Source organism: Halichoeres trimaculatus, unplaced genomic scaffold, assembly GCF_033239565.1.
Source record: "Halichoeres trimaculatus isolate MK-OKI-2021-1 unplaced genomic scaffold, fHalTri1.1 fHalTri1_scaffold_22, whole genome shotgun sequence".
Taxonomy (NCBI): domain Eukaryota; kingdom Metazoa; phylum Chordata; class Actinopteri; order Labriformes; family Labridae; genus Halichoeres; species Halichoeres trimaculatus.
Genome location: NW_027437200.1, coordinates 19,346,013 through 19,366,383, shown reverse-complemented (window position 1 = coordinate 19,366,383; position 20,371 = coordinate 19,346,013). Strand labels below are relative to the sequence as shown.

General features: G+C 39.2%; 2 protein-coding genes and 1 long non-coding RNA gene across 6 annotated transcripts in view; 2 read left to right on the top strand and 1 right to left on the bottom strand.

Moving 5' to 3' along the window:
* Positions 1–2,130: 2,130 nt before the first annotated feature.
* On the bottom strand, positions 2,131–20,146 carry dthd1 (death domain containing 1). 3 transcript variants are annotated; one of them, XM_074699003.1, is made up of 13 exons: positions 19,884–20,146; positions 18,584–18,638; positions 17,069–17,235; positions 16,493–16,953; positions 13,867–14,359; positions 13,461–13,791; positions 11,587–11,766; positions 10,940–11,202; positions 9,504–9,659; positions 4,260–4,549; positions 2,998–3,233; positions 2,847–2,904; positions 2,131–2,760 (listed from the first exon to the last, which is right to left on the bottom strand). In XM_074699003.1, the coding sequence occupies exons 4-13, from the start codon at positions 16,911–16,913 to the stop codon at positions 2,414–2,416; spliced, it is 2,775 nt and encodes a 924-aa protein (XP_074555104.1). In that variant the 5' UTR covers positions 16,914–16,953; positions 17,069–17,235; positions 18,584–18,638; positions 19,884–20,146; the 3' UTR covers positions 2,131–2,413. The 3 variants fall into 3 exon arrangements, with proteins under 3 accessions (XP_074555104.1, XP_074555103.1, XP_074555105.1); XM_074699002.1 differs by lacking the exon at positions 18,584–18,638; XM_074699004.1 differs by lacking the exon at positions 18,584–18,638 and having other exon boundaries at positions 2,132–2,757.
* LOC141811094 (uncharacterized) lies at positions 6,654–8,661 on the top strand. Its single transcript, XR_012600150.1, has 5 exons — positions 6,654–6,804; positions 7,346–7,395; positions 7,499–7,624; positions 7,709–7,868; positions 7,958–8,661. It is a non-coding gene; the product is annotated as an uncharacterized LOC141811094 (long non-coding RNA).
* A 48-nt stretch (positions 20,147–20,194) lies between the features above and the next one.
* arap2 (ArfGAP with RhoGAP domain, ankyrin repeat and PH domain 2) overlaps positions 20,195–20,371 on the top strand; it is a 177,739-nt gene continuing 177,562 nt past the window's right edge. For both annotated transcript variants that reach the window (XM_074698999.1, XM_074698994.1), the window contains exon 1: positions 20,195–20,365. The gene's annotated coding sequence lies outside the window, so the exon portion shown is untranslated. The remainder of the gene's footprint in view (positions 20,366–20,371) is intronic.

The following is a 20,371-nucleotide window of genomic DNA, read 5'->3' as shown; positions in this document are numbered from 1 at the left end:
TGTGTCCCTTGGGTTGACACTGGAGGGAAAGAAAGGAGGAAAGTGGGGTGGTAATAGTGCAGAAGGATGTAAAACGGTCGCAAGAAAAAATGAGAGGAAGACTCCCACTTAAGTGTGGAGCAAGGGAACAAAAGAAGGTCAGAAAAGTGACAAAGATCATCCGATTTAATCCATCAGCTCCACCTGTTACCGCTCCATACTTCATTAACAGGCTCCTCCCTCCACACCCAGCACACGGTGGTCTCTCTTGTCTCCGCAGGGAGTCCCCCACCCCCTACCTGCACACATGGCATCTATCATTAACCCCCTGCTTCAGCTCAGGGCTTGCAGAATGTCACACAGCTGGAGCGGGAGGCTCTGAAGACGGATGAAAAAGATAACCTCCGCTGAACGCTGCTGAAAAGACAGCGCACACTCTTCAGCAGCCTCGTCTTTGGTTATTGAGGTGATTCATCCTTAAGGGACTTAAACCAATGTCAACTATTTTGTTGACGCTACAGCGGAGTGACTCATCACAAGCTCTGTTCATGATCAAAACAACCCTTTTGAGAGTACATAAAGAAGGATAACCTCCTCAAATCGTACAAAAGCGATGCCAAATTACCTACAACAATGTGTGGTGATTTTTTTTTTTTGTTTGGGATGTTGTTCAAGGCTGGAGGCTGTGCAGCATCTGCTAACCAAAAACACATCAGAGAAATCTGGTTTAAAGAGCTTTACTGCACCCTGCTTTTAAAGGATGCTTCGAATGTTTTGGCTTCACTTTTTGGGAGCTGGTATGTCATCCATTTTCCTTATACTTTCTTTTTTTGGTAGTTTTTTTATCATAAATTCATAGATGTTAAAAGGAAATATATCGAAAGAAGAGGGGTTAAAGAGGGGGTATATTGCTTTCCCATATTTTACAGTTGGATAAAAAGTAACAATCCTGGGTGTTCAAACTAAATGTGTGCTAGTTTTCAAACCTCAGCACATTAGTAAGTTGCACAAATCTGAATCTGTCTGTAAACTTTTCATGGTCCACTCTAAAGTAGCACAAGATCCCCCAGAGAAGGTCTGCCCACTCTCTGCCTTCTACAGGTCTCTAGAGGGCTGCCCAATCAGGAGAGAGGAGGTTTGTGTAGTAGAGTGCTTTAAAGAGACAGGACAGGAGCTGAAATAAAAGTTTTTTTAAGAAATAGAAAATACTTTAATTATCCACAAGGGGAAAACAGGAGTCACAGGAGCAATCTGTTAGCCATGTCTGTGAATAGCATGATGCTACTCTGCCTTCTCATATTCCCTCTGTTGCTGGGTTAGCATGGTTAGCTTGTCCATCTTATTGGAGATAGATCTTACGTTCCCAATAACGATGGATGGAAGCACAGGTCCATGCCGTCAAGTCTTAGCTCGTAAGTCGTCTTCACCTCCTTCTCCTCACCGTGTGGGGAAACATCCGGCCTTGCACCAGTTAGCAGTGACATGCTAAATGATGCTTACAGCTAATTTCACATGTAAACAATGCAGCCATGGTTACAAGTAGCATCTCGAAGCAAACACAGGAGCAAAAATAGTAAACATATCACTGAAGACAAAAACAGTTTGGTGTCCATGACCAACAAATGAACCACACAAATGCAGAGATGACGCAAAAGAGATGAAAAATGACAAGAAACAGACAGGCAGCCATAACGAGGTGGGGCCTAGCAACTAATTTCTTAGACTAATTTTTTAAAACTAATTTTTCTTTAAGTTAAAGAGGGGGTGGTTTTATGTCTTTTTGTATGACTGGTAAACAAAGCTAATTTTCAGTCAGAATTTTTCACATATAAACGCTTTAACGCTGAGAACCAAGCTGAAGTTATCTCATCAGTTTTCCTCCACACACACTGTCAGGTTTCAAAAAATGACTTGGTGTCAGAGAGCTGAAAAGAGGTCACAGCTCAGTGTCAGAGTCTGTTTACAGCAAGAGGAGAGACGGCTGACTGGTCGCGTAAATAACCTGCCTGTCTGTGGGAATGAACGACAAAATAAAATCAGATTGTGATCGCTTCTTGAAATTAATAACTCAGAAAAGTCTGTGATGAAACCTGCCTGGTTCAACTTCACATGGAGGCAGTTTAACATGAGGTATAATGTTGCTTTTAAATGAACTAACTACCTTTATATTATGTTGAACTTTAACTTTGATTGTCATTGTGAAAAACATGAAAAAAATCATGAGAATTAATATAAAAATTAAAAATTGATTTGTTAATATTTAGTTGGTATTAAGACTCTTGAAAATGGAAAAACTAACTTTTTCATGACTTAGACATTAAAGACTCACTTCTGTAATAGAGCTCTTAATCTCTTGAAGTCCAATGCTGACCCCTAGTGGCTCAAACAAAAACTACCACCTGCTCACCAAACAGAAACACACTCTTAAATAAAGTTAAAAAGGAGTGTAGTTCCAACTTTTCAAGCTTCCTTGTTTCAGTAAACTGGGTCTGGAGGCTCCAGACTGCCTCAGCAGCAGCTCCCGAGCCAGGTCTGGCCTCCCCATCTTGGCTAAGCAGTGAGCCAGCTGAGAGGCCTTGGGTTGGTGCGTGGCAGCGGGCAGCCCTCTCCTCCACATGGCGAGGACGTGGAAGGCTTGGCTGGACAGACTGTCCCCGGCCCGGAGCTTCACCAGCTGGGCAGCGCTGCGGCGGAGGCGCAGGGAGAGCGCCAGAAGGGCGACTTCCTCCTCTGACAGCTCCCCTGAGAGCCAGAGGAGAAGAGAGTCTGACAGAGAGTCTGCTGAGGGGTGAGAGGAAGAAGATGGAGGTGAGGAGGGGGGAGTTACCGAGCAACTGTGGAGTGAACAAGATGAGCTTATCACCCACCTGTCTCCTCACATAACTTTGCTCTCGTCATGATTGGTCGATTTATGATTTTCACTTTCTGAAATCAAACAGAATCAATTATTACTTTATTTTGAAAAACTGACTTAAACAGAAAGAGTGTGATTCGTCCAGTTCTTTGTCTCTCCAGCACCTTGGGTAGAGTCAAAGACAGCTTACAGATGGGATCTCCCAGGAGCTTTGTGTCAATCTGGACCGCTTTGTCCCCCTGCCAATCCAGCTGACCTCTGCTGACTTTATAAAACACGGCGGTGCCTTTGTAGTGAGGGGAGCTGTAGTTCCCAAACGGGTCCACTTCACTTAGATGGAGCAGGAGGTGGTTCTTCTGCTGGCTGTGGAAGGTGAGTCGCTGCTGGTCTTTGTGAGATCCTGTTGAATGATCTAATGTCATACTAAGGCTTCACAACTGCAGTGCTAGCTTGCATATAATTTACTTTGAGTTTTATCGTCAAGCATAATTCACTGGGCTTTTGTTTATTGCTTTACTAGGAGCTCCCTTTCATAGTTGACTCTATAAATTTGTAGCTAGCACACTTACAGTTAAACATTAGCAGATAAATGGAGATAAACATACTTTCTTGTATTAGTTAGTGTAGTTAGCTTAATAACTGTTTATTCTTAGTTCATTAATGGTCATTTGTAGTTTACTCCTGTCAGAAGGAAGTTACGCTTGACAGCACTATCTATGCCAGCATGCTAACAATTAAAAACTGGTGTAAAAAAAACAAAAAACAAAAAAAAAACAGGACTCAAGTCATAGAAACTTGACTAGAGTCGGACTCGAGTCCCAAATTTGACGACTTGCAAGACGATGACTTCAGGCTCGTCTATAGACAAGCTAACTCGGACAACTCCTAGCATGCTTACCATGCTATAGGTTCACACTTTTATCGATTTATTGATGGATTGATTGGAGACAAGTGTGTAGCGAGATCACAATCACACAAGCAGCCAATGGGGACACACAACACAGTGCAGTTGTTAGCTAACAGTGGAGATTGCCCCCAAGCCTGTAGCCAGTTCTGCTGCTCCAAAAGTCAAGCAGGTTGTGTTTAAAACTACCACTCGCACAATGCAAGATATGTGATGCTAAAATAAATGATAAAGAGGGAACAATGTCCAACTTTGTCCGTCATTTAAAGACTGCACACAAAGCCAAGGAAGTGAACCCAAGCCAACACTGTTAGAACTGTGTGCGCGTGTGCGTGTGTGTTGGTGATATGTTTGTTGATCGTGTTTTGAACAGTTGCTAATGGCTACTGTAGCCTCTGTGACTGAATAAATAATAACCATCCATGGTAGCGTCTTCCAACACTTTATCACTCCTCAGCACAAACATCCAGTCGTGACTCGTCAGAAAAATAACTTTTTGGAAGTTTTTTCATCCTAACCTACCTTTCGAAGTGATGTTGCCGCTAAAACTGAGCAGAAGCTGCTCCCCCTCTCGCATGCAGATCTCAGAGGAAACATCCGGCAGGCCGCTGTAACCCTGGGATTTGAGCTTTGACAGCTCCCAGTTGAGGTCTCTAGTGGGCAGCGCGGCTACCAGGACGGTGTGAGGCTGCTCCAGTTTACGCTGGAGGATGATGGTGACCGCGTGGCAGCACACAGACTCCTCCAGCTCCTCTGCCAGGGAGACGAGGTGACAGGGCTGGAGTGGAGAGAGGAGGCGCACCACCAGGAGTCTGAAGGGGGAAAAAATGAAGATGTAGAGCTCAGAGTGGATTAGATAGATTCAGAATAGAGAGAAGAGTCTGTTATCTTTGGACTACAGACTTAATACAGTTTAAGACAGAATAAAGACTTCATATAACCTGCTGTACACAGATTACTCTCTGAGGAAGCCGTTAAAGATAAGACAGAATTATTACCACTGAAAGAAATAATTAGAATCCATTTTTATTAAAGGAGTAGTGCACAATCCACAACAATGACTAATATTCATATTTAGTTTAGATATGAAAACGGAGCAAATCAGATTTTTTTTTCATTTCCTTTGACGTCTTCAGAGAATGACTTAACAATGCTAAAGCCTGGAATTCAAAGCATTTGAGCCCCCCTTTATCCAACCATACTGCCTGTCTTAAACCCCTTATGTAAAGACAAGCTTACTTTAAGTCGGGTTGGTTTTAGTGTTTCACGTTTCTTTTCTCATCTGATGTGTGTAAGCGTGGGCTGAACATGGAGTGAACAAAAGAGAGGTGAGTACAGCTGAAATACTTCTATTTGATTTTGATTGAATAAGGCACAACACATTAGTAAAGAAATGCTGAGAAAGCTTAGTCAGAAGTTGTTACAGATGAGCCAAGCTTTTGATAAACTAGTGTAAAAGGAATTGTGAGCAAACAAAGGCAGATTTAAGCACTTAGCCAACTCGGTGTAGTTTCATACACTGAAAACCCCCAAAGTTCAAATTACTCGGTGTTAAAAAACTGATGATTTCTGAGTAGATTTAACTTTTGTTACTGTTTAAGTAAGCATAACTTAAAATCATTAGTTTCTGACTGTGTTTTGTAACCGTGAGTGAGGAGGAGACTGCTGAACTTCTAGAAGTGCAGCAGTGGCACGTGTTTTCTGTGCTCCACATGACATGGACTGTCTGTGCACTACGTAGTGTGGCCGGGTGTCTGCGTCAAAAACAAATATCTTTTTACATTTTCAAAATTGGCCTAAACAACATGATAGTCCAGTCACAAAATTAATTTATTAATATATTAACCATTAAGTACACTGCAAAAGTCAATAGGTACAAGATCCCGCGCCATGGAGCACACACCAGCGCCATGGTGCACAGACAACTTGTTTCCCCTGAAGAACAATATTTCAATGTAGAGCAGGGTCTCATATCTACTGCCTTCCCTCCTCACTCACGGTTACTAAAGTTATGAAATTAGAGCTCATATTTGTTGTGACGGCGTTTGAAACCATGAGTGAGGAGGGAACGCTGTGGATATGAGACCCAGCTGTTCTTTAAAATGTTGTTTAATTTAGTTGTTCCGATCTGCTTCAATTTTTCATTATTACATTTACTTAAATTATAAGTCAAATTTGCTGATATCACATCTTTCAGTTTTGAGTAAGATCAACTTATTATGTTTTACAGGGATATGCAACATTTTTAACATTACTTAATATTTTAATTTGTAACATGGACATCCAGTTTATTGAATTAACTTATTTCATTAATTAGTTTTTTTAAGGAAACCAGTTTGTAAGCATTTTTCAAGTAAACTTAACTTATCCAGGTTTACAGTGTACAACTGGACTGGTCTTGTGTGTTTTAATGTAGTTTTTAATTCCTGAATGAAATTAGCTTGAAGCTAACTGTGTCAAACAAGAGGAAACCTGTATGTTTCCAGTTACCATTTCACATGGTACCTTACTAGATAATTCATAAAAAAAGAAAACTGTTCAAAAGATGCTGGAAAATCATTTAAGAAGGCTTTGTCTTTGCCTGATTCTTAGAGGAGTGGAGTCGTAGTTTTATGAAACCAAAAAAAGGATGAAGTCATTATTTTGGACCAAGGTTGGCTAACTCATTATTTTGAGCATATATTGAAAACATGTTTCCTTTTTGTTCTTCTCAACAACCAGAGTTTTTCTGTTGAGTCTTCGCATGTCAAACTTCTTCATGTTTAAGTTTCCACCTGAACTCACTGTCCTAAAGTAAGGGTGCTGGATTTTTACTCAACTTTGACTTCACTTTTACAAATGTGTGTCAAGTACACATCACTAAATGAACTCTGTTTGTCGTGGTATGTATGCATGTGGCAGGGGCAATGTTTTCTACCTCCTTTATGTGGTTGGAGGTCTGCTGATGTCTGCCACTGCTGGTAGTCAGTGTGTGGACGCGGCTGTGAGGACAGCTCAGAGCCCTGCCACCCTGCTACACCTTTCAGACACACTGAGAAGACTCATGGGCTCCAGATGCAAAGTACAGGTTGGCACCTCAATTGGTTCACGAAATCAGAAACAAACTGTAATTTAAAGTATGACTTCACTTTTTTAAAGAGGGGGTAGTGTGCTCTTCTTAAGACTTTTTTCTGCTCCTCTGGGAACCCTGTTGACCATGCCTCCTTACCCCCACAGCATAAAAACAACTTATTTTCAGTCTTTGACAAAAATGCTTTGTTTAAGCTGCTGTCTCTTTAAGGCTCCCAGCTCTACAAACCCCCTTCGCTCTGATTGGCTGGACTGTTTTGATCAGTTTACACTCAGATTTAGGTATTTATACAACACATGAACATGAAGCCATTAAAAATCTGCACATTTATCGTAAACATCAGGAATCGTTACTTTCTATCAATTTTTAAAATATCGTAAAGCAGAGTACCCCTTCTTTAAATTTAAGAAGATCATGTTTCCTGCTAAATCTCGAGTGGAAAAGCGACTTTTTCCTGAGTTTCTTCTCACTACATGAGACTCTAATTTTTTTTTAATCACTGTTGTTTTATTAATGCGTGTATTTTTGTCTTTTGCAGGCAAAGTCCACATCAAAACGGAAACTAAAAAGGCTGTATTTCTCTGAAAGGTGTTTAAAGAGTTTCATTTTCTCATTGCCTTTATAATCTTTTTTTTTATTATTATTTGAACTCACATCAAACACAATTTATCTTCCTCTGTGTGTGTTCCAGTTTCAGAATCATTTCCGAAATGACAAACACGCTGCGAGGAACTTCTGCTTTAAAAGTTTTGTGCTATTTCCCTGAGAGGCAAATGAACCTGGAGCCAACTTCTGCAAACTGTGTCTCATTAAACAGGTACACAGTGAAAGGCTGCTTCATTTACAAGTCATTAAATCCATGAAAGTGAAAAATAGTGTTATGTTGTTGTTTTGTGGCTAGATGCAGATTATTCTACGTACTCGTATCTGGTGTGAGGAGATGGACTGTTTTCATACTGTGCATTGAGAACAGGAGCAGCAAACTGACGACCTTCAAACCAGCGAAGCAGCTTCAGTGGCTCATTGACTTTGGCAGCAAGGCACAAGCAAGAGGAGATGTGGTGAGGGATTGTCACAGGTTTGCATCACAATTTAACCTGTTCTGCATTATAAACGGCCTTTTTTGATACTGTATCACAATATTTTTCAGATTTTTCTTCTATCAAGTGAACAAACTGGACAAATCAACACCAGATGTGACGACAATGATGCTTCAAGTTTGAATCTGTTCCTGTCTGTGCTGCTCGTTGGCTTTCTTTGGATATATCTGCCTCATTTTTCAGTTTTTGCTTTGATTTATTTCAGTTTAAAGGTACAACAACAAATCCACTGAATGTCGATGGATGTCAAGGTTCTGTATTGTTGTCATTTCTTTTTTTTTTTAAATTTTAATGTTCTGAGTATCTTAAAGAGGGGGTATACTGATTTTTTAGATTTTCATCATGGATACAAAGTAACTTTTCTGGATTTTCAAGCTTGACGTGTGCATATTTTTAAATCTCTCTATATTAAAATTTTATAGAAAGCTGTCTGTAAACCGATTGAAACAGTCCAACCAATCAGAGGGAAGGGGGTTTGTGGAGCTGGGAGCCTTAAAGAGACAGAACCTGAAACAAAGCCTGACAGGCAACAATTGAATTAAGGGTTTTATAAAACACCTATGTCATGTTTTTTGTTGCTTTTTTTCAGAGCATTCAAGAGACAGTTCCAAAATGTAGAGTTTCAGGCAGAAAATGAAATCAGTGAAAAGTGAGAAAAAGAGGAGTCTATTTTTAGCTGTTACACTGCAAAAAAATGAAATTTTATTGAGTGTTTTTCCTAATTTTCAGTAGAAAATGCCTTTTTGGACTTGATATGAGCCACATTAACCTGCCTAGTCCAGAAAAATGTCTTGTTTCAAGTTATTTAAAGACAAATTGAGGTCCAGATCGCTTGTCACAAGTATAAAAAATCTACCAGTGAAACAATGAGCAAAGTTTTTCTTATTTCATCAGCAGATTTTTTTAAGATCTTGTTACAACCATTCAAGCCCCATTTTTGTCTTTAAATAACTTAAAACAAGACATTTTTCTGGACCAACCAGCTGAATGATGCTCATATTGAGTATAATAAGACAATTTTTACTTGAAACAAGACAAAAACACTTGATAAGACTTCATTTTTTGCAGCGTAAAAACATACTAAAAAAACACAATACCCCCTCTTTAAAACTCTCCATATTGTCTTTAAAACACAATGTTTCATTTAATGTCAACAATTTCAGTTACAAAGGACCAGCTCTTGGTTTTCAAAAAATGAACTCCTAGAGCTTAACTCTCCAAAATCAGTGTGTTCTTCTCTGCATCCAACGTGGAGAAACTCATCCAGGCTCTCATATTTGATTTATATTACGTCCTAACATTTTGACCCAACCCACTGCAGCAAAGCTCTACTCAAACAAGATAACCATATTACCTCTACTCTTACCTCCCAGCAGTGGCTCTTTGTCTGCTTTAAAACTAGATTGTTATTTTTATCTGCCAGTGATCTACAGCCTTGGCCCTCAATATGTTCTTTATATTTGACCTGTTGCCATAAAACAGCAATAAAAACCTGAAATCTCTCTCATTCTTTGAAAACTTAATTACACTTTTCCTTCCTTCTCTCAAATAAGATCCTGATTTTATAATATTATATTTCAAAGAGTAATTACAAACCTGTCAAAGCTCTCCATCAGCTCAAAGGACACCAGTCCGTTCTGCTGGTTTCTGACGGTGACTTTCTCCAGGACGCTCCACTGTTTGTCTCTGGAGCCCAGAACAACCAGCACCTCCTCTGACATCTCTCTGGACTTCATGGAGGCACTGATGAATCTGTCACAAACACGGAGAAAAAAAAAAACATCTTTACAGACAAAACTCAAAATCTTACAGTAGGTACAGCAGAAATTTGATGCAAAATACAAAAGGTAACAAGGCCATAGCTATACTTTTTGGAAAGGGGTGTCCAAACTCAGGTATTCTGGGTGGCCATTTATTGTAAACACCAAGGGATTTCCCCTAATCAATAGAACCCAGCAAATTTTACTCCTTCTTTTTTTGAAAATGTAATTTAATTAACAAGTAAAAACTTCTAAATTTGGGAGTTCCACAAGGCTCCATATTGGAGCCTTTTCTGTTTCCATTTTTTAATGTCATAGGAATGTTGGTTGAAACACAACCCAAATACTGGATTTTTCGTACAAGTGCCTCCTCTGAGAACACAAATAGCCAATCATGGTGGAAGATTTCAGGTTAGCCAGTAAGATAGCCTCCATTACTGCCATGTAAATTGTTGCTTTCTTGGCTTCGTCACCTTGGGAGGTCTTGTGACAACAAGAATTATAGAAAACAGAGGGAAAAAAATCTGTTTGCATGGTTTTACATAAAATATAGAAATAGAAATAGAAAATATTTTATTCATCCCTGAGGGGAAATTCAGGAGGATTCACAGCAGCAATCAAGAAAAAAAAGTAAGAAAGTGTACAGAAAGTGCAAAAAGGTCCAGAACAAGACAGACGATGACAGTTTGTCCATCATTCTTCAGTCAGCCAGCCTCCACCTCCACAGTTCTCCCAATATGGCGTTGGTGTCTGGTGTTAACTCCGTTAGCCATGTCTGTGACTAGCATGATACTACTCTGCCTTCTGGTATCCTCTCTGTTGCTGGGTTAGCATGGCTAGCTCGTCCATCTTATTGGAGATAGATCTTACGTCCCCGATAACGATGGATGGAAGGACACGTCGATGTCGTCACTTCTTAGCTCACACCTGAGAACCAGCATGTCATCCTCACCTCCTTCTCCTCACCTTGTGGGGAAACATCCGGCCTTGCACCAGTTAGCACTGACATGCTACAGGCTGCTAACAGCTGATTTCACATGTAAACAATGCAGCCATGGTTACATGTAGGATCTCCAGACTAACACAGGAGAAAAAGTAGTAAAAATATCACTGAAGACAAAAAGTTTGGTGTCCATGATCAACAAATGAACCATTCAAAGTAATGATCCACTCCAAATGCAAAGATGACGTAATAGAGATGTAAAAATCTACACAGTATTTGTTGGAAAGCGCTGATATTTCCGTTGACTTAAACACCAACACTTAACTCACCTCCTTCTTTGGAAAGCAGGTTGATCCCAAGTAGGAGAAGCACTAACAGGCCAGATGTGGTTGTCCTGGTCCTCCTCTTGAACCCTTCTGCACCTCTTCTTTTCAGGATTAGGTGGACAGGGAATGGTTAGCGTGAGGGGTTGTCTTAGCTGCAGGGAGGACGGGTGTGTGAGGTAGAGCAGCGGACTTGTGGACACCACAGAATGTAAGGCATCACTTCTGGACTTGACAGCAGCCAGAAGGACTGCGTCTACTGGCTGGATCTGAGGCAGGAGAGGAAACAGATGTTGGGCTGAGAGACTGTGTGATATAAAAATCATATTTCTTCAAAATTTGTGTTTTGCTGAGAGCATGCTGTCGAATTAAAGAGAGAGACAGTCTTCATCGTAAGATCAAACAACAAACTGTGCCATGATGGAGTTCACAGATGACTCAATTCAGAGAGTCTGCTCAGATATCGGCTGCAGCTGTTCACTTTGCTACCTTGCGGCGAACATCTGTGACATCTCAAGTCTATGAATTATAATCAGTCCCTGCTTGTGTTTCTATTTCTCTCTTTCCTTTCACATCTTTTCATTTCAGTTTTGGAAAAATTTCCATATTTTAGGCATTGACTTTAATGAAAAAGACGAATCTGGCCTCCATACCATGGTTTGTGCCATAACTGGGGCAGTGAAGGATCCTGGGAGGTAGTTCAGACAGATTCGGTGGTCCATGGAAAGCTTGAGTGACAGACCCTTTGTGGGAACGGTGTAATTTTCTCTTTTAAGACATGAAACGACGGCAAACAGGCCCAGGGAGTACACCCTCACCTCTGCAAATGAGCCCTGAAAAAAAAAAAAAAACTTGAGTGAAATAATCAATTTGGGCCTCAGTGTTGAAACATGAATCATTTATGAATACGAAACAATTTCAGAGCTATATTTGCTTTTGAGTTGATCAGAAACAAGTCGGTTAAGAGAAAGTTCCAGCAAATATGAACATGGGTGGTTTCAGTATGATATCTTACTAAGAAAACAATCACATTTAAAGGTTTTGAGGTCAAAGTCTTGAAGGTGTACCACAGGGCTCTACATCAGGTCCTCTCTGCTTTACAATTTTACCGAAACCTTGGAAATGTTCAATTTTATGCAGATGATACACTTATTTATTCACTTTTCTCTTGTGTAGATAAACTTCTCAACTGTTATTTTTCTTTTCCTGTAACTTTTTGGGGCTTTTTATGTCTTAGTTTAGGATAGTAGACAGAGCAGGAAACAGGATGAGAGGATGAGGCGAAAGTGCAGCAGGTTGGTTTTGGCTGCAAACTTAGGGGCTAACATCATGTGGCACACAACCCAAGACTTCCGGGGTTTTATTGGTACCCCCTGTCCAAGCCTTACATCACCAATAAGAACGTGTTTAAAGAAAAAACAATGTTATCACTTTTTGCAAAGTTACATCTCTTACCTCCACAATTTTTTTTTACATTGAATTCATGTGCCTGATCAAATGCTATATTTAAATTTTTATTTTTCAAGACCAGTAAAATATTATTTTGAATTTTTCATGTACATATTTTTCCAATTTTATATTCAATAAATCATAAATTAATAAATTAATTTTGTTTTATATATATATATTTGAAGTGCTGTTAAAAAAAATGGACAACATCTTGCTCTGCTCGAAGCGAGGTCTCCACAAAAACTGCTCCCCCTGGTGGCTGGCTGCAGTATAGGTCTAAAAATCCATCTCCCCAGTCATTCCAGATGGGCTGTAGTCAAACTTTAAAAAATTAATACACCTTGTAGAAATGATTCTCATGTCTGACTGTTGTGTTTATTTGAAGATATCATTTGGCTGCCTTGTATTCAACTCCTCCTTTTTTCTGAAAAGTTTCATTTTCGTTAGTTAAAGAGGTTAAAAACAATGTTTTACGTCACGTTTAACGATGATTGGCAGCTTACCTTCTTGTGTATTTTTTTCGGGGGTTGTAAAATATGTCGGGAGGTAGAGTCAGGAAGTGATTAAACTCTTGAAAGAATACAAATAATTATTACTTTTGTCACCCAGCTCCACTCAGATTCTCCCAGAATCCCTCACTGTCTCTACTGCGGAGACTCTGGCTGCAATGGCGGCACCTGTGACGGGGGAATTTTGGCTTCAAAACCGTACAATGGTAAATGGGTCGAGCCATGCTGTCCACTCTATATACAGTCTATGATCTAGTTTATATTGTTTTATCTGACAAGTAACTTTTAGGCCAATCGAAAATGTTGATCATGACACTTGGTGTGCCTCAGGGCTTTGTATTAGAGCTTTTTCCATTTTCATGTTTTTTTTAAACATCCTATGAATTTTGGTTTTAATGCTAATGACACTATTATCTATGTGTTTATTAAAAATGGTGCTATTTAATTGAAATAGATCCCCTCTTTAACTGCTTTAACTAAGAACTAAGAAGTTGCCAACCTGTTATTGGCTGTGTCCAAACACGACTAGGCTGAACATATAAAATTAACAACATAAGAGAAAACTTTACCCTTTGCCCGCCGTACGTTCCCTCTGTTGTTACAGGAGTGACGTAGCTCGTCCTCCTCTCCCTGTTGACCATCTTCACAGCAACATCCTGATAGCTGCCGCGGTAACAAGCACAGAAAGGAACAACCAAAGTCACAGGGAAGTGAAAGTTAGCTCCGTTCTGAACTTCAACCCTGATTACTCTGCTGACCAGCTCCTCCGAGCCGGTCACCATCAGGCTGCTCAGGGCGTCGGCCACCTCGCATCTCAGGAGTTCAGCCACGCCCACTGGTGCTTTGATGAAGCATGCGTGTTGGACATTTGAATGGGAGTCCTCGTGTTGACCCGTAAGCCTGAAATCACGGAAAGTTTACGAAGCCATTCACAAGTGTCAGGATGAATAAATGAGAATTTAAAGTTGAACTCACCCGACTGTGACCCATTTGTTGTTCGACTCTTCTTTTACCTTTTCTTTCACTTCACCTAAGTCCTTCTCTGTCTGACTATCTGCAGACACACAGACTTCATTATCACTCTCTTGACTTCTGACAGCTTCTTCTCTACCCGTCTCTTCTTCTGTGTTGTTGTTTTCAGACTTGATGAATCTTTCATCAGATTTAAGCACTGTGTCTGGTGATGGCTTTGTTTCACTTTGAGCATCTCTAACTTTGTCTTGGTCTAGCCCTAAGTTTGCCTCTGGGGCATCATGGGAGTGATTGCTGTCATCCTCAGGTTGCTCTAAGTTATGAGGCTCTGTGGTTTCCTGTAGTGGTGATTCCTCAGTGGACAAAATGAGAATTTCTTCATCCAGCTTATTTATAATTGTGCTAAAAATGTCAATAATTTTCTTTACGTCTTCCTCAACGCTCCGAAAAGTATCTGTGAAGGTGTCTGGACACAGTGTGGCTTCACACTCTTTACCTGGAACAAATAAGATGTACATAACATCAGTGTTTTATAAAAGGATAAAAAAAATATTAAAGCTCCTGTCACAATTTTTTATCAGACTATAATTCTGACTAAATTAAATATCATTAATCCAAGCTGATGTCTATTTATGGCTAACATTAGCTTACAAGACCATCCACTGCGGAAATGAATGTTAAAACGTTGTTAAAGTTGACTCCAAAAACCACTGTCAGGGGGTAGGTCTCAACTGTGCACCTACTTCAATAAGTGATACTTTGAGATTTTTTTTTGGCTTAAAAAGGAATGCTTACATATGAAGCTGACAAAACTAGCAAAGAGAGTGGACTACCACTATGTCAACAGGGGGCGCCAAAATCAGCTCAAACCAAAAGCTCCTCAGGGGAGCTTTAACTTTAATCTTAACTCTATAAGCTATATTGGTGGGTTAAACTTAAATGACTGAACAAATGAAATTCATCAACACTTGAAACAATTTAAAAACTCAAAGTGAAATTTGAAAAGCACAATTGAAGCAAAGCCTATTAAGACCTACCCCTCTTATCTCATAAAACAAAAAAAAAGCAAAAAAAAAAGAAAAATAAGGGATTGGAAAAAAACAATATTAATGCTTTTTGTTAGCAATAATTTAAACTAAGTGCATAGTAAAAAAAACCTATCAAATAATATTCGTCAAGGTGTATCTCTTAATTAAGTGTTTTTTTTTTTAACATTCTTTTTAGCCTTCCTAATGTACGACATGTTTTTACTTCTTTAGAGGAAGAATTCTATAAATTAACCTGTCTAACCAACAGACAATAAAATTTGGTGATTGTTTGAATTTTTTTGGTTTTTAAAAAAATGAATAATCCCCTCAGACTGCGTTGGTTGTCTCTTATTATAAACAGCTTCTGAATACTACATGATAATTGACCAGTTTTTGCTTTATACATTTTTTTATTGTGATATATCCAAATAAGTCAGTAAATTTTAGTAAATCGACCTTAAATAAAAAAAGGGTTGGTTGGTTCCCTGTATAGTTTTTGACTTTTAATTTGTATGGCTTTTCATTGTATTCATTGCTATTCATTCATTTTTTTTTAACTTTTATAGTTATTATGGGGTCCTCTATTGTTATTTATTGTCTATTTGTTGTTTTTACTGTTTTTATTCTGTTTTAACACATTTTTTTAAACTTGCTTTTATTTGATTGTGTTCTAAGACTGTGCAGCACTTTGGTCAACCTTGGTTGTTTTCAAATATGCTATATAAATAAACGTGATTGATTGATTGTAACAGAAAAATATTGTATGTATTAGTTTTGTAAGTATTACACCAGACCTCTACACATTATGTCATGTATGGGACGATAAATGACTAAAACAGCATTGACAGAGATTTCTGGTTTAGGAAATCTTGAATTTTATACAAAATTGACTTTGATCTTTCAGCTGAGACATGATTGATATGAGATTTCCAGTTTAATTAAATTTAACTTCTGAAAACTGTACATTTTATTTTCCCAAGGTGATGTGATGATTTGTTGCCATCAAACCATTTTTAAGTTTTTGAAGTTCACTCTCTAGAGTTTCCCAAATCTGTTGAGACTGTAGTGCCATTGGCAAATAAAATACACTTCAGTAAGCTGACTTAAACTTAAATTATCAATATATAATATGAACAACAATGGTCCAAGTACTGAACCCTGAGGAACCCCACATGTAACTTTTAACAGATTTGAGTTTTGATTGTTAATGTGGACAGACAGGAGGAGTGTGGTCTACATGTGACACTGCTGGCAATGGGGCAGTTGCTAATTCATCTCAGTAGCGAACTAGCTTGATGGCTAGATTGCTAGATTTTTCAGTGTTCAGTGCTCAGATGAAACTTGGACCACTTCCTTACAGTTTTTCTGAGCGTAGCAACTTTAACTCACACTTCCTGTACGCACTTCCTCCCCAAGCTTGTTTTAACACATAAACCTAAGAAGTTGTTCTGATGTCATCAAAGGCGACATTGTTTTGCGTATTTTAAATGTTACCTATATCTTTGTAAATACAGTTTTAATTATTATTTGAATTAGCTTTAAGAGAAAAACTTTTCAGAATGATGAAGGAAAACCTGCATCAGTCAGAAAAATGCACTAACCAGCTGAAGATAGATGTAGCTCCTCGCTGTCCTCTGGTGGAGACTCAGGGAACATGTGTGAGAATTTTCCAAGAATTTCTCTCCATGCCGTCACCCTCTCTGAATGAAAGACACTCAGCTCCTTCAGCACTCCAACAACTTTCTTCTTGCACTCCTCCTCCTCCTCCTCCAACTCTTCCTCTGTGTTTTTTCCGTGTCTGTCTTCATGTTTCACTCCTGGACTCTGCATCCTCTCACCTCCTCCCTTTCTAACTTCTCCACCTGCTTCTTCTTCTCCTGTGCTTTTTTTTATTCCTCCCACCGTCTCATTATGATGATCTCTGCAGCGCCTGACAGCCTCAAGCCCGTGAAAAGTTTCAGTCAACATTTTCAGAAGAGTTTCCTCCTCTTCCTGCCTCCTGCCATGAAGAGAGTCATCCATCTGTGGATTTCAGTGCTGTGTGTTTTTTATTCGTGCTGAGCTGAAAACACATGAGAAAACAGTCAGGAGAGTCTTAATTGGGCCTGTTGTCAAGCCTCAAATTTGCTCCTTTAACTTAATTTCGGTGAATAAAACTAAACATCCTCTAAAAATACCTTTAATTCTCTCGTGCACCTCCTTTAGTTTTTGAAGCTGAGCCCCCCTTCGTCTCGCTTTGCTGTGTCCTTGGCATTGAAATTTGCTGTGTACAGCTTTCCCAGTTTAGGAGCCAATGCTGTATTTCTGTGGCTGCCAGCAGTAAAATGTGTTGCCAAGGCGACCCCTGGAGGCGTGGCGAGGAGGGACAAAAGAGGAAGCAAAGGAAGACAGACAACTGTACTGTCAGTCATTTTACTGCCTGTATGTCCAGACGGTCTAAAGACGTGAGCTCTAAAACATAAAACATAACTCTACATGGATCATTTAACACATTTATCCAAAGATGAACTCTAGTTCTTAAAAAATATTCTTTTTACGAGAAGGCAAATGTTAATCGAGGAGGTGGCTGTTGACTTACATTTTATAGGTTTCCTGAGGAATTCCTGGTTTTATAGTTAAAGAAACGTAAAGCGGAAGAATGTCCGTCACTTCAGCCTCATGACGGTAATTTTATGGATAACACTAAGAAAGCTCTCAGTTCGTAGAAACTCTTATGTTTCTTTTTTATTTTTAAATGAAACCATTTCCTGTTGCAGATGGATTTAAAAACCAAAAACAAACATTTAGCCTCTAAAAGACTCAGACAAAACACTTTATTTGAAGAAAACAACGTATTTTTGGTGCTGTTATGGCCTAGTGGTTAGGTTGCACCACCTGAGGTTGGCCCTCAAGTGGTTAGCTCTGGTAGGAATCCAACCTGCGGCCTCTATCCTTTCTCTCTTCTCTCTATATTCCCTGTCTATCCTAAGCTGTTCTGTCCAGTAAAGTAAAATAATTCCCCATAGAAATACCTTTAAAAAATTCTTCCCAGAGATGTAGTTGTAGACATTGCATATACAAGCTATCTCTACGAATATAAACCTGCTGCAACCTCAAGCAATGCAGGTTCAAAAACACCGAATGACCCCAAAAATCCCAATAGTGGAAATAAGATGGCTTAATACTTTTAGCATAGGGGTGTGTACTCACCTCCAGGAGGTTGAACTACGGTGGCCTGTAGGTATTAGCCAATTTGCAAAAGCCACAACATGAATGCAAAAACCACAACTCAACTGAAGTACAGCCACAACAGAAGTTAAGAGGTCAGTAATCCTAACAGACACAGAAAAGTTGTAATAGTAAGCAAATGATTGTTTTCTTTTTCTAACTCCAGCTATGATAAATATAGCCTTTAAGCTAACGTTATGACATAAATGATTCAAAAAGCTAAACAAAAGATGACATTTTACCGGCAAATAAAGAAATATACGTACTATGAAGGATATCACAAGGTGACACCCTTTTGACACCCGTATTTATCATAGATGTAGTTAAAAAAGAAAATTATTGTGGTGTTAGCATTGGTGTTGTGGCTTTTGCAAATGGTCCGACACCCACTGGACACCACCAGTGAACCCACTCAAGACTGTGGAAATGACAATGGACTTTAGGATCAGAAAAATATGTGCAAAACAAAAAAAGAAGGAATTTACATGATAGATTTTGTTGTCCAAGTTACATCCATCAAGACTAACGAACATGTACTGCCTGTATTGGTGACAGTGGGAAAAGGAAAGGTGTCATTTTTGAAGTCTTAGTTTGAACTTTGACATTTATGAAGATTATACCAGAATTATAAAATTCCTCATGCAGCGAAATGGAGCACAGTCAACATTTACACAGTTTCTTTTCCGCTACATAATGAGGATGTATCAGAGAGAAGACTAATCATCACACATGCAGCTGAGGCCATCTCTAAGCTACAGTGCTGCAGCACCATCATGTGGCTAAAGTGGCACACTTCTCTTATTTCACTTATTTCATCAGGTTTTTATCTCCTTCAGCCAAATGTGTTCAATAAAGTATATATGAAGGTGAAAATAGGTTTTCTGTTTTAGATTTTTTTAAATCTATTTTTCCGATTTAATAAGAAAAGGACTACAATGTTTAAAGAATAAGGTGTTGTCTGTTTTTTTTTTTTTTTAAATTTTGTGAGATTTTTTTTCCAGCTACTTTGTCCTAAAGATTTGATACTGTATTGCAGTGTAACAACTGTAGGGGAGACCAGGTTTGGTTGTCACATTGCTTAATATTATCAAACAAGAGGGCGCTGTGTCATCATGCTCATTGGAAACATTTTTATTATAAGTTTCAGGATGATGAATCATTTTATGTAAAATCATTTTTTCTGTATTGAAGAGGTTGATAGCTTTGATTTAGCATAGCTCCAGCTACCTAGCTTAAACTATGTGGAAGCTAGCACAAAATATTAGTCAAGAGGTTTAGCAGGGCCATTGGATAGACCTCACAGCACCTTTTAATTATGCATTGTTATTTTGCCACTTTACACTTATCCACTTTAAGGGCGTAAATAAAACAATATCAAACAGACGAACGCAAAATGCAACTGAGGAACATTCTAGAAATGTAAGTGATTTTATAATTAAATTGATGTCTTAAGTTCAAACAACAAAAATGTTACAAATGTGTTAAAAGTAATTAGGAACAACTTAAGTCAACAAGTTTGACTACTAGTATTTTGTTTCTTGATAAATCTGGAAGGACCACAATGAGTAGAAAGTGTGACAGCACACCCTAGTCTCCCCTACTTATAGGAAGCCAAAAAAAAGTGGAACAAAGTGTGAGATACATGTTCCTGTTGTTATAGTAATAAGGTAAGGACATGCCAGACACGTTGTAAACAAAGCAATCTAACAAAATACAGAGTAACACATAATGAGGATGATGAAGCACTATGTGTTCCTTCCTCAGGTCTCACTTCATTAAATGTACCTGGCACTCGACTGCATTCCTGCCTGTGTTGAATAGGTAGCCTGGGGCCTTCGGGATCAAGCTGGGACATGCACGTTTTCCCAGGAAAACATCACAAGTGCTTCCACTTTGCTGTCCTGTGGTGTGTATCACATATCAGGACACTTTCAGACTTATATACAACATTCAGAGCTTAAAGAATTCAAGATCCCACACCCACTCACACACGACGCCTGGGTGTGAGTGAGTGACACGTTAAGCTAATCAGAGATGCTGCATTTTAAGACGCACTAGAGCACAAAAGTAGAATGAGCACTGGTGCTGAACTCCCGGAGTGGGCGTGGTGACTCTCTCGGGGAGCGGAAACAACAGAGGAGTGTCAAAAACCACGCTGTGAAGGCTCGCGACTGTCCACGGATGCACTCAGTGGAATACAATGACAGAAACTGGATTCAGCACGCGACGACAGGATGATGCTTCTTCCTCGTGTCTCTAACCCGCGGGTAAGC